General features: G+C 43.8%; 1 protein-coding gene across 2 annotated transcripts in view; it reads right to left on the reverse strand.

Annotated features, from left to right (window-relative positions):
• MME (membrane metalloendopeptidase) overlaps window positions 1-12,375 on the reverse strand; it is a 95,726-nt gene extending 83,351 nt beyond the window's left edge. Inside the window, exons 1-3 of one of the 2 annotated variants that reach the window (XM_004379174.2) lie at window positions 12,270-12,375; window positions 6,983-7,152; window positions 6,242-6,277 (exon numbers count right to left, since the gene is read on the reverse strand). In XM_004379174.2, the coding sequence (XP_004379231.1) occupies window positions 6,242-6,277; window positions 6,983-7,142 (196 nt within the window). In that variant the 5' untranslated portion in view covers window positions 7,143-7,152; window positions 12,270-12,375. Of the gene's footprint in view, window positions 1-6,241; window positions 6,278-6,982; window positions 7,153-12,010; window positions 12,088-12,269 lie in introns of those variants that run through there. The other variant, XM_004379173.2, reaches the window with a different exon arrangement.
• Between the last annotated feature and the right edge of the window lie 570 nt (window positions 12,376-12,945).

The following is a 12,945-nucleotide window of genomic DNA, read 5'->3' on the forward strand; positions in this document are numbered from 1 at the left end:
TGAACTCATCAGCTGCTCCATGGGAGAAAGATGTGGCAGTCTGCTTCCAAAAAGATTACAGCCTTGGAAACCCTACAGGGCAGTTCTACTCTGTCTTCTAGGGTCGCCATGAGTTGGAACCGACTCGATGGCAAGGGGTTTGGTTTTGTGTTATTGCTGCACAACGATCGTAAGAACTGTCCCAGGGAAGCTGCCCAAAGCGAACAGCCACATAGCGCACGTTTAAATTAACAGAGGTGTGCTTCAGTGGTCTTTCCACCAGGATACCCGCTTCATTCTTATTGCCTGAAGGAGTTTTTTTTTCAAACTTAATTACATAATGAAATAGCCCCATCTCCTACTCTGAATGGTTGCTACAGGGCTGGCAGCTCTCAGGAGTCAGCCTGCAGTCCTTCCTGTATTTACCTACTTGTGCCATTTTTTCTTCAAGGGGGCTGCTGGGGTGCTAACAGGGAAGAAGGAAGGGACCATAGAGATACATGGTCCATAGAGATACAGAGATGCTCACTGCTGCAAGGGAAAGGCCAGATGCTGATGCCAAGATACTTCACCTAACGCATTACCAGGATCTGGTCCTTGCAGACAGAACCAGCTATCTGGAATGTTCCTTTCAAGGTTCACAGCCCAAGCCACACCAAACCGACAATTCTATCAGAATGAGAACACATCTCGCCAGGCCGAATACATCTTTCTAGTGAACAGACTGCATCCTTTCCCGTATTAAAAACTAAATACGCATCCAAAGTTTGCTTGGTGAGTACAGAATTCCAGTAAAAGAAGTACATGGTCCTGCTGAGTGTTTCATGCCGGTCTTGATGCTCCACGAGCCCATCTCTTCGGGCTGCCACATACCATTGGGCAGTGTACAACCTGAATAACTGTGCAAGTGCTCCTGCTCTCTCTGCTGGGACTGCATGACTCACATACCTTAACTTCTTTAGCTTCTGGAGAGTTTTGAACAATGCTGCTCATATTTGCACCTACAAATCTGCCAATTCCTGTTCACCATTCTTAGGAAAGTAGCTCGTTTATGGGCCTAAGAGATATTTATTCTCTTCCTCTTAAGTGTGGATTTAATTATTTCAAGTCTTTGATTTCCAGGTTGTAGCAGGAAAAGAGGCAATCCACTTTCATATACTATATATACAGGCATTGGGTATTAAAGTACAAAAGACTTCTGGTCTCCTTTGAGGCAGCATAGAAAAGTGGTTATGAATACGGGCTCTGGAGCCAGGGTTCCTGGGTTTAAATCCCAACCCAAGTTTGTTCATCCGTGAAAAGAAGGCAGTAGGGCTATGACCTCATACGGTCATTATGAGGATCAAATGAGTTGATACACATGAACTGCTTACAGTGGCACCAGGCACTACAACGTTCAGTGAGGGCTAGCTTGCCTTCCCTCTCCCCCACTCCTCCTGTATTCTAATCTGTTCCTCTTCTGTTGCTGTTCCATTAGTCTGTGCTGCTTTCCTTTCTTCTCACAATCTTTGCTGTTGTTGTTAGCCAGCTGTCGTGGAGCTGATCTGACTCCTGGCGATCCCAGCAGGCAGAGTAGAACTACGCTCCATAGGCTTTCCAAGGCTGTGACTTTTCAGAAGCAGATCACCAGGCCTTGCTTCCGAGGCATCTCTGGGCGGGGCCTGAACCGTCAATCCTTCGGTCAGTAGTCCAGCATAGTAGTCCAGTATATTACTCATACTTTTAGTAGTAATGCTTTGAACACTGCTTTAAAAATTGTTATTCGTTAAGTAGTGCTTTTTATATTCTGTTTCGGTATAATTTTTCATATTGATGCATTTCATATATAAAAAACCAAAACCAAACCCACTGCCGTCGAGTCGATTCCAACTCACAGTGACCCTACAGGACACATTAGAACCGCCCCATAGGGTTTCCAAGGAGCAGCTGGTGGATTCAAACTGCCGCCCTTTTGGTTAGCAGCCGAATTCTTAACTACTGGGCCACCAGGGCTCCATTTCACGTATAGGCAAGTTACATTCTCAGACATTTAAGTAATTTTAAAGTGTGTATTCCTTGAGTCAAAATCAACTCGATGGCAACAAGTTTTGTTTATTAGGTCCCTGAGTGGTGTAAAAGGTTCGCACTCAACTACTAACCAAAAGGTTGACAGTTTAAACCCACCCAGTCATACTATGGAAGAAAGGCCTGGTGATTTGCTTCCATTAAGATTACAGTCAAGAAAACCTTACGGAGCAGTTCTACACTGTAACACACGGGGCTGCCATGGGTCGGAATTGACTCAATGGCAACAGGTTTGTTTTTTTTAATTATGAATATTGTTTCATGTATATTACAAATATTTAAATTAGAAATGCTCATATTTAAATTACCTAACCCCAAACAGATTTCAAGATGATCCACAGCCTTCTATAATGTTTCATTTTTGCCTGGCATGGCTTTACATCAATTCCTTGACTTTGAAGGATCAAAGAGAGAAACATATTTGCAACGACATTCCCTTCCATTGGGACGAAGATTCCAGCTGGAACCACCTTGCACTAAATGAAGCAATTTGGACATCAAGACCTACTTTTCCAGTTCTGAGAACTTCCGGGCTCAGGTTTTAACTCTCAGTCTTTTAGAATGATTTATACATTTGATGGCAGGTTGTTTTTTAATTTTCTTCTACATCTTTCTTTCATTTCTTTTCTGTTTCACCCACTCCACTCTTTTTGGTTGTTGTTACTTTCTTCTTTCCAGGATTTCCCTAGAATTTTCTCAGTATGCAGCACCTTCGAAAAGCAGCACTTGGATTCTCTGTGGCAGAAAAGATAACCCAGGCAGCAGAGGACGCTGTGTGTGAGTGTGTATGTGTGTGTGTGTGTGTGTGTACACGGGCATGAGGGTATGTATCATCTCCATCTTTCCCCAGGAAGAACAGTAACTATGAATATAAACTTATTCTAACAGCTTGTGAACCAATAGAGCAGAATGAAGAAAAACACACAGCGACCTTGTTTGCCATTGAAGCTTATTGTATTGTATACGTTTCTCTGCCAAGACACAGTTCTGCAAGGTGTTTGATTTCTAGGCTACAATTAAAGGGTGCTCATTAAACACATTTTAATGAATCGAGATATTGCCAAAAAGACAATAAAAAGGCCAATCCCCAAATGTTAAGCCACATCTAAAATTCCAGATTCTGAATGTCACATTGTTCCTTGGGGTTGGCATTACTGGAGGTATTAGTCTACATCTCTGGCATAAAATCACCTGTAGGATTTTACAAATGTCTCCCTACCTAGTCAAAGGATCTAGTTTCTTCAAAAATGAAATGCAAGAGAGAGAAACAGAGAGAGGGGAGAGAACCTACAGATTAGGAGACTTAAGAGACACATCAACTAATTGTAATAGACATTACTGAATCTTAAGATGAACAAAATATTTAAAAAATTCAGAAGGCAATTGGAAAAATTTGAACACTGATGAGATACTTTATGATAATAACTTACTTATTTAGGTGTGGTAATGGCATTGGGTTTGGGTTTTAAAAACGGCATCCTTACCTTTTAAAGACACACAAATTATTTACAGGTGAAATAATGGGAAGTGTGGGATTTGCTTCAAAATACTCTAGAGATAGGGATATGAAATGAAATGCTTGAAATTTTCCATAATAAATGCACACCAAGTAGACTGGGGTGTAAGCATAATACTTGCATCCTTTACCAAGAGATTCTAAACCTCCTTTCCAAATGTTTACATTTCTTCCAAGAAACAACCTGTCCCTAATTTATTTTTAACCGTTTTCTGGTGAATGCTCTTACATGGATTTGAATATTCACTAACCTTGGCAAAATAATGACAGAAAAATCTCTCAGAATTCTAGGTTATGGTCTAATGTCCTGAATATGTGCCCTTTGCTTTTCTGTATTGTTTTTTGATGGGCTTTTTGCTCTGCATCTTATGTGCTATGACTGTTCACCCTGAGACATGATATTGTGGGGCCTGAGGTGGACCTGATTTGATCAGTCATTTGCTGTTCAACATAATAACATGCACTTCTCCATCTCTGGGCTTTGCCAGAGACAAAAGAAGTTTTTTTGTTTGTTTATTCATTCACTCATTCACTCACCCATCCATCCATCCATCCATCCATCCATCCATCCATCCATCCATCCATCCATCCATCCATCCATCCATTTTATTCCCCAGGGAAATGGCTGCACAGGACATAAGTCTAGCAGGCTGTGAGGATCAGAACCTTGCTTTGGAGATGTCCAGGGCCACTGTGCCAAAGTTGGTGTTATGGACTGAACTGTGTCCCCCCAAAATGTGTGTCACCTTGGCTAGGCCATGATTCCCAGTATTGTGTGATTGTCCACCATTTTGTCATCTGATGCAATTACCCTACGTGTTATAAATCCTACCTCTGTGCTGTTAATGAGGCAAGCTTAGAGGTAGTTATGTAAATGAGGCAGGACTCAGTCTGTAAGATTAGGTTGTATCTTGAATCAATCTCTTTTAAAACATAAAAGAGAGAAATGAGCAGTGAGAAGAGGGATCTCATACCACCAAAAAATAAGAGCCAGGAGAGAGTGTGTCCTTTGGACCTGGGGTCCCTGTGCTGAGAAGCTCCTAGGCCAGGGCAAGTTTGATGACAAGGACCTTCCCCCAGAACCAACACAGAGAGAAAGACTTCCCCTGGAGCTGGTGCCCTGAATTCAGACTTCTAGCCTTCTAAACTGTGGGAGAATAAATTTCTCTTTGTTAAAGCCATCCACTTGTAGTATTTCTGTTATAGCAGCACTAGATGACTAAGACCTGTGTGCTACGTGCTATGTGCCTAAGTTGTCAGAATTACCATTTGCTCCCCAAGTCCTCTCCCTCCCTTCTTTCTACTGGTTGTCCTATTGCATGTCCATGCCTACCCAGTTTTCAGAAACTTACACTTACATATTGACCTCTAGTTGTCTCCTAGTTTCTCAGTCCTTAATACACTCGACATCTCTGGCAAATTGAACCCAGCTACCGTCTTCTTTCTCCTTGTCAAAATGTTCTTTTTTTTTTTTTTTTATCACAGTGTATTAATGTGACTTATATAGCTCTATCCAGTTCTCCTTTTCCTCCCTGACTTCTCTTTTCCTTCTATACTAATTCTTGATGTCCTCTTAAGTTCAGGCCTTGGTCCTCTTCTTTTCTTCTTGTAGGAACTCAAAAATCTCTAGATTTCAGCTAGCACCCTTGAGCTGAGGAGCCCAAATCCAGAGTTCCCGCTTTTTTCTCCCATCTCTAACTTCCTGTCCGTCTACCCTGGCTTAGACCAGTCACCTCCAGATCTATATTAATCATGTTTCTCCCCGAAAGCAAACTTATTTCCTAACTTTTCTATTTCTATGTGGGCTGCCACCATTCTCCTGAATCCCTCGGGCTTTACAACTTGGTGTGATTTTCACCTCATCCACACCTTTCATTTCATTTAGCCAGCCAGCTCTGCTGAGTCACCCCACGTTCCCCTTCTTGTTGTCTCTCAGCTCTCAGCCCACCACGGGCTGACCTCCTAACTCACTCCTGATTTCAGCAGCAGCCCCCACCTGCCTGTCCTCCCTGGTTCATCTCTTCTCACTCAATCCATCCAGCCTAACACTTCCAGAGTCATCTTTCAATTTTTGCCTTAACACTCCTCTGCTGGTGAAAACATCCATGATTTCTTTATTACAACATCAAGGTGACACATGGGTTTTCAAGGCTCTCCTTAATGGGCCCCTGTGCATTAAACCTACATTTTCACTGCTTCTCAACATGATTTATTTCTGTTGTTCTTGTTTGGAATTCCCTCCTCCGTTGCCTCTATTTCCAGACCCTACCGCTGCTTTGAGGCCCCTCTGCAATCCCAAGTTCTCCATGAAGCTTGCATAACTCCATGTTATTTCCTCTCAGTTTCTACTCCTCTAAGAGTTTGCCTCAAGAAATTCAGCACTTAGTGATAAGATGAAAATATGTGTTGATTTTCTTTATGAAACTAGAAGGGAAGCTCTATAAAGCGATATAGCCCTACCATAAATCTCAGGGCTAAAAACAGTAAACTATTTTTACAATAAACAAGTTAATTAATCAGGCTACTTACATACATTTTAAGTTCCCTTGAATATAGGGCCAAACACATAAATAAGCCAGCCAGAATGAATAAGAGTATAAATAAAGCAAATACAGATACATATCTACTAGTATTTGAGTTTTAAATGTCATAAGCTGTTAATTTTAGAAATCATCTTCTTACCTGATTTTATGCAGCCTGATGACTTGCAAATGCCATCTAGAAAAAGGAGGGTACGTGCATAAATATTTGTAATATATATTTTCTGATTTCTCCCTGTTTTGTTCTTTTAAACTGCCAATTAAACAAACTATTCCCTAAACAAGAACTAAAACTTTATTATTATGTCACTGTCAGTGGTTAGGGAAAAAAAAACAAGAACATAAATACGAAAATCCTATATTTATCATGGATCATCTCTACCCACCAGGCCACAGGCTTATTAAATTGAAATAATCAGTTGACTTAGTCTGGTCATCTGTTTGTTTGTTTCCCATTAAGGAACCAATCTTCGCTAATCCTTATTGAGAAAAACTTCTAAGACACAAATTAGACCTTTTAAATTCCTGGGAAGCCCTTTTTTTTTCAACGACACAATAAAAGTTGACTAATGACGATTGCTGAACTCAGCCATGAGATCGTGAATACTCTAATCAAACAAAATTTTACATCAGGATCTTCATAAAATAAGCACAAGTGTACTCAATAGACTTGGTAATTAATAACTCAGCACAAACAGAAAAGACGTGGTACTTCAGCCAAAGTTAACTGTTTGGACATATTCACATTGCATTTTATAAATAAATCTTTCTATCATCCCTAAGTGTTTCTCCCCTTAACACATTTGTTAGAGGGCAAAAGCACAAGATGAGGACGTCATTCTCTCTCGCGTTTGTTGGTGTGCCCAGGTGGGTACTGGCTCACCGTCATAGGTTGCGTAGAGTGCTATCATTGTCACGGCTATGACGGTGAGGAGCAGAACGAGGACCGAGAGGCTGATCTCCAGCGGGGTCCATCGCTGTTCCCTTTTTGGCTTTGGAGTGTTGATATCAGTTATATCCATCTGACTTTCTGATCTGCCCATCACCTAAAATCTGCAAATAAATAAATAAAAATACTCCTAATAACAAGCAAATAAATAAAATGTATATACAATGTGCCTGATGCTTAAGGCGGCTGAATGAAAGTAAACAGTTAACTTGTTTTAAAGTAGAAAGAAATGAAAGTTTTAGTTGAAGAGTCCAAAGTTTCAATTCTGAAAGGGAAGGGTATAGAACCAGATGAATTTGACAGGTTCCGGTCACAAGCTTTTATACATACATCACAGAGCAGCCAAGCAAAATTAGACCAAGAGACTGGGTTAAATACTCAGGTAGGGTTACTTCAGCAGTTCACAAGCAAATAATTGCTATACTATCATTCTGGAAAGTTTTACACAAACCCTTCTGAACTTGGCACTAGTGTCAAAGGTTCATTTTATATTTTGCTCCATGGCTCAGAAATCAATGACTAATACCTTGAGGTTTTGACTAAGCAGCAATCTGAAATCTGCATACAGATTTAAAAAGGGGAGAGGGGACAAAACACCTGTGGTAGTTTATTTTTAAGTCTTAAAAACAACTTCTGTTTTTACAGTTCTAAATTACTATTGCTGCTGATACGGGTAATTGGTTACACAGCACTCCGAAAATGGTCACTCCTAGGACCAAAGGTCAGCAGTTTGCACTTGGGGACGAAAGGTTTTAACCATAACCAATGTTTTCTTGTGCAACTGAAGAAAAAAGAAAATATGATTTAAAACAAAAACAAGGACCAAAAAAAAGTATCTTTTAGGTCAGGGTTTCAACTGTTAAGACATATATTTTACTTGTATTTAAATTAATACTTCTACTAATAACCAGCCCTCTCCCCCCCAAAAAAAGTTGCCATTGAGTCAATTCCAACTCATGGTGACCCCATATGTGTCAGAGTAGAACTGCATTCCATAGGGTTTTCACGGCTGTGACCTTTAGGAAGCAGATGACCAGATCTTTCATTTGAGGTGCCTCTGGGTGTGGAGTGCTTAACTCGTTTGCACACCCAGGATTCCATTCTACTAACAGCTGACATTAATGAGTATGTCTATGTGCTTCTGTGTTCTATGGTCAAGCTTCTTAGTGCTTTACATGGACTAACGCATTTAAGGAGCCCTGGTGGCACAGTGGCTAAGAGCTTGGCTGCTAACCAGAAGGTGGGCAGTTCAAATCTACCAGCTGCTCCTTGGAAACCCTATGGGGCAGTTCTACCCTGTCTTATAGGGTTGCTATGAATCTGAATCAACTTGACGGCAACAGGTTTTGTTTGTTTGTTTGTTTCAACTCATTTGAACGTCACGAGATGGATATTAATACTCCAAATCTATACCTTAGGAAACTAGGCAACACAACAGTCAGGTAACCAACCAAGGCCGTCACACAACTGGTAAATGTTCTTTATAAAGATCGCCTTTGGTTACTATTGGAAATAAAACAGTATCATCCTACAGAAAAACTTGTGCATCTCACTGCACAAGTTTTGAGGGAAAATTAAGTGGATGCATGTCTAAATATTAAATTTCACTATATTTCTTTTAGAGGTCTAATGATTCTTTATCAGCCATTCACCATTCACTCCGGATGAGTAGAGAAAAGAGAACATCTTAAACTAACACATCAGCTGTTGATATCTGGATACAAATCAATCAGTATAATTTAGTTTCTAGATGAAATGACCGCTCAGAAACGCTCTTATATTTCAAGATCTCTGTTGAATACATACAATTCCCTGAGGGTGTCTTTTGTGGCAACTGAGGCAAGGGAGTAAATGAAAAATAAATTCCCCATTTGAAGTGTGGTCTGGGAGATCCAGTGACTAACTAGGAATTTAATCTCCCCAGCGAGTTATTAATAAATAAGCCACAACTGGACTTTAAGGCTCTGGACGCAAAGTCTTAAACATGCTGTCCACTTGATTACATGAGGCTATAACCAAGGACAGACTATCAAATAAAAATATTTTATTAGACAATGAAAACCGTGTCTGCTCAATAAAAGAGGAACGTAATGTACCTGAATGTTAAAACGTCTTACTTAATGGTTACGTAACTCATGTTGGCTGGCTTGTTCTTACAGCCTGAGTGCTATGATATGGAATTACATTGATCATACTACTAATTTAACAGAGATGCCCACCACACGGGTGGGGCTGGGGAGAGATCAGATGGGAACAAACGTAATACCTGGACAGGATACAGAGAGGTAAACGATAAAAAAAAAAAGACCAGTTTCCACCAGAAGATTTCAAGACTGACTTGAAAAACATCTGAATATATACATTTGCTCAAGCATTTCCCTTCCTTGACTACTTCTCCCCCCTGCTCTAACGATATTCCAGAATACAACCTGGAGGAACGCTTTCCTGGTATGAGACGACCCATTTCTCTTTTTGGTTCTCTCCGACAAACAGCCATCAGTTTCTCTAAGTGAGACTTGAGGCCAGGGAACCCGGCCAGCCAAGGGGTTAAACCAAAGGTGCTCTTCCGTACCACCAGGCTCTGGGATGCGGCAAAGCTAGGTGGCAGGCATTTCTTTCTCCCTTGTGGTTAACCTTCTGCTGGGATCTCCTTCCTGCCCTTGACACTGGAGTTCTTAATATTGCCGCACCTAAGGCTGCAGATACATAACCTGTTGCCGTCGCGTCGATTCCGACTCATATCGACCCTGTAAGGACAGAATAGAACTGCCCCATAGGGTTTCCAAGGAGCGCCTGGTGGATTCGAACTGCCGCCCTTTTGGTTAGCAGCCGGGTTCTTACCCACTACGCCACCAGGGCTTCCAACGCTGCAAACATAGTTAGGAGAGAATTAAGGCAGTGACTGTAGCCTTAGTCCTTTTATCTGCATCAAAAGAATACCATCTCTGAATTAACCTGCAAGCATTCTCCACCTGTTCCTCTTGTAATGATCTATAAATTCTTCAAACAAGTCTTTTGCTCCTAAGGAGCACTCTTCAGCAGCACTGAGCAAAGGCAGAGACTAGGCAAGTTTAAGCTCCTAATTAACTCTGCTGTTCACGTCCGGTTAATTCTGACTGACGCACTATTTTCTTTAAGAAAACAGGGGTCGGAGTCTTGAACCTCAACACAGAACAGACCACCAAACCACAGACACTGGGACACGGAACTCAACCACAAACAACCCAACCCCATTTTTTTTGGGCGGGGGGGGGGGTGGGGAAGGAGCGGTGGAGGGGTGCAATTAAATAAGAGGACACAAAAAATTGTAAAGTTGGTACTTCCGTCCCATCTAAAGCAGGATATGCAAAAATATACTCACATCCTCAAAACACTCCACTCCGACTGGAGAGGTGCTGGAAAGTTGAAACCCAGAAAGCAGGCACTTCCACAGAGAGAGATAAAGGAGAATTAGGAGGTCTGACCCAACAAAAGTCCCCCTGCAAACTTCAGCTTGCCAACACCGCTGAAAGAATAAATGATTATTTTCCTTAAGTATAAGCTGAATTTCAAAGCCAGGTAAAGCAGCAATCCTGACACCAGTTGAGTATAAACATATCACTTAGCAGACAGTCAGCTTAAAGAACCCGGAGGATAATCGATTTGTTAAAGGGGTGTCTCTAAGCCTAAGCCATTTTCATCTTTACAGCACATTACTACATTACCATAGTTCTCCAAGTCCTCGCGGCTGTGCTGTGCAATTACAGTTTGTATCATGGAAACCGAGGCACGGGAAGAGGGGAAACAGGGTGAGTATCGGCACTATAGTCACAGAAGCTGAGAAAGCAGGTAGACAGCAGAAGTCATCTCCTTGTTTCCCTGGATATTAATTAGTAAGAATTCCCGGGCCTGGAATACGGAGTTCTGGCGCAAGGTCCGACTGTATTACTCCCTGGTTTAATGTCGCTATACGACCAAAGACACAGCATCGAGGTCAAGAAATTACGAGGCAATTTGTTTTTCTTTTCATTTTTTTTTTTTTTTTTAAGTGTTGGAACCCAGCAGTAATAGAAGGGGGTGAAGCTACACGCCTTCATAGCGGGCTTGCCAATTAGAAGCTTCCAAACTCTGATACGGCAAGTCAGGGACTAGTTTTCAGTTTAATAAACTTCCCATTTGAGTCATATATGGGGATGGAATAGTCTTGACAGAGACTCAAGAGGAATGTTCAGTCGCAAAAATTGCCCTTATTTTCAAATACTCTAAGTAGATTGCGACCCATAAGTAAAGAGAGGGTCTTAAAACTTTAACCTGCAAAAGAACTCCCCCCCACCTCCTGCCCCTCAGCCCTTGGGTGACTCGAGCATGCTAGCAGCAGAAATCATATAATAGGAAATTAAGGTTCAAAGCAAGATGCAGAGGTGAGAAAATGAAAGATCTTCAGGTTAAGAAAAGTAAAACATAGAAAAGTGAGTTATAAATGAAGGGGGAAATCCGACAGAAACCAAAATAAAAACAAACCTTGTTTTCCAAAAAAAAAAAAAAATCAGCGTCTCTGCCGTATAAGAAATTCCCAGCGCCCCAATCAGCCCCGCTGCGATTTGGTGGCGCCGTTCTCCGTAACCAAACACAACTCCTCGAGGCAGAGGCTGCCGGAGCTGTGCCAACGAGCCGAGCGGCCACCTGACAGCGCCCGCAGAGCCCTTCCCCAGGCCCCTCTCGGCCGCTCGCCCGGGTTCCTCAGGTCCCACTGGCGGCTGCTTCCCCAGGCACGCCTCCCTCGCGCAAGGCCAAAAGGTTGCGGGCCCTCGGACGGCGCCGGACTTAGCCGCCGAGCCCGCTCCGTGCGCCTTCGGGCAGCCGCTCCCTCGGCCGGCGCTGCCCTCCGTGCCGGTCCCCGGGCTCCCACCGCCCCGCACGCTCGCGCCCATCGGACCCTTCTCCGCCAGCACCCAGGTACCAGCTCGCTCTCCCGGGACTCACCAGTGGGATTCGGGAGAAGTTGGAGGCTGCTGAGCACACATCCCGACCAATGAGCGCGCGGGGCCGGGCGGCCGGGCAGCCGCCGAGCGCCGCTCAGTCCGTGCGTCCGCCCAGGGCGCCCGGGGCGGTGCGGGCTCCGGGCGGCGGCGGCGCCGAGCCGAGGCCGGACTCCGGGAAGGGCTCTGTGCCCGCCTCGGCCGGGGCCCGGGGGCGACGGGGAACCTGGGCATCCCTCGGACCCGCACCCGGAGAGACTCACCGTGGCCTCTCAGCAGATCCTGCGCCGGGAGTTGGGCGGCTGCTCCCGCCTGCGCTGGGCCGAGCTTCGCCACTTGCACATCCCCGCGCCCCGCGCGTCTCAGCGCACGCCCTCCCCCGCCCCCCCGCCTCGCCACTTCAGGACCAGCCAGAGCGGCAATTCCCCGGGTGACGTGAAGGTTTCCGCTAGGTCTCCCGAAGCCTGTCACGTTGTGAGGGGCCGGGGTGGTGGGCGAGAAAGTCTACTCCCACTGCCCCCGCCCCCCACCTCACCATTCCCCAAGGGGCTTTGCCAAACATTCCTGGAATTGCTTCGCTTCGGGGCTTTTAAGAAAACAATACATTGCCTCTTCGGGATTCTGCAGTGCTGAAGAAGGTTCTGTCTCTGTTCCTAGTGGACCCGAAACAATAATGATGCCCTTTTCTCTCACTCTGCTTTCATTCTTTTTCTCGCTCCTTCTTTCCCTCCCTTCATCCAAGCTTCCTTCTTTCCTTTCTCCTTTTTTCCTCTCCATCCCTCTCTCCCTCTTTCCTTTTCCCCCCTCCCCGTTTTTTCTTTTCTCTTCCTTCCCTCTTTTTTACTTCCTTTTCTTCCTCCCACCCCTGTCTTTCCCACTCCGCTCTTTCTTTCCTTCCTTTCTTTTCCTTGGTCACAGCAACGGGATGTCAAGAGCGAC

The sequence above is a fragment of the Trichechus manatus genome, unplaced genomic scaffold, assembly GCF_000243295.1.
Source record: "Trichechus manatus latirostris isolate Lorelei unplaced genomic scaffold, TriManLat1.0 scaffold00062, whole genome shotgun sequence".
NCBI classification, from domain to species: domain Eukaryota; kingdom Metazoa; phylum Chordata; class Mammalia; order Sirenia; family Trichechidae; genus Trichechus; species Trichechus manatus.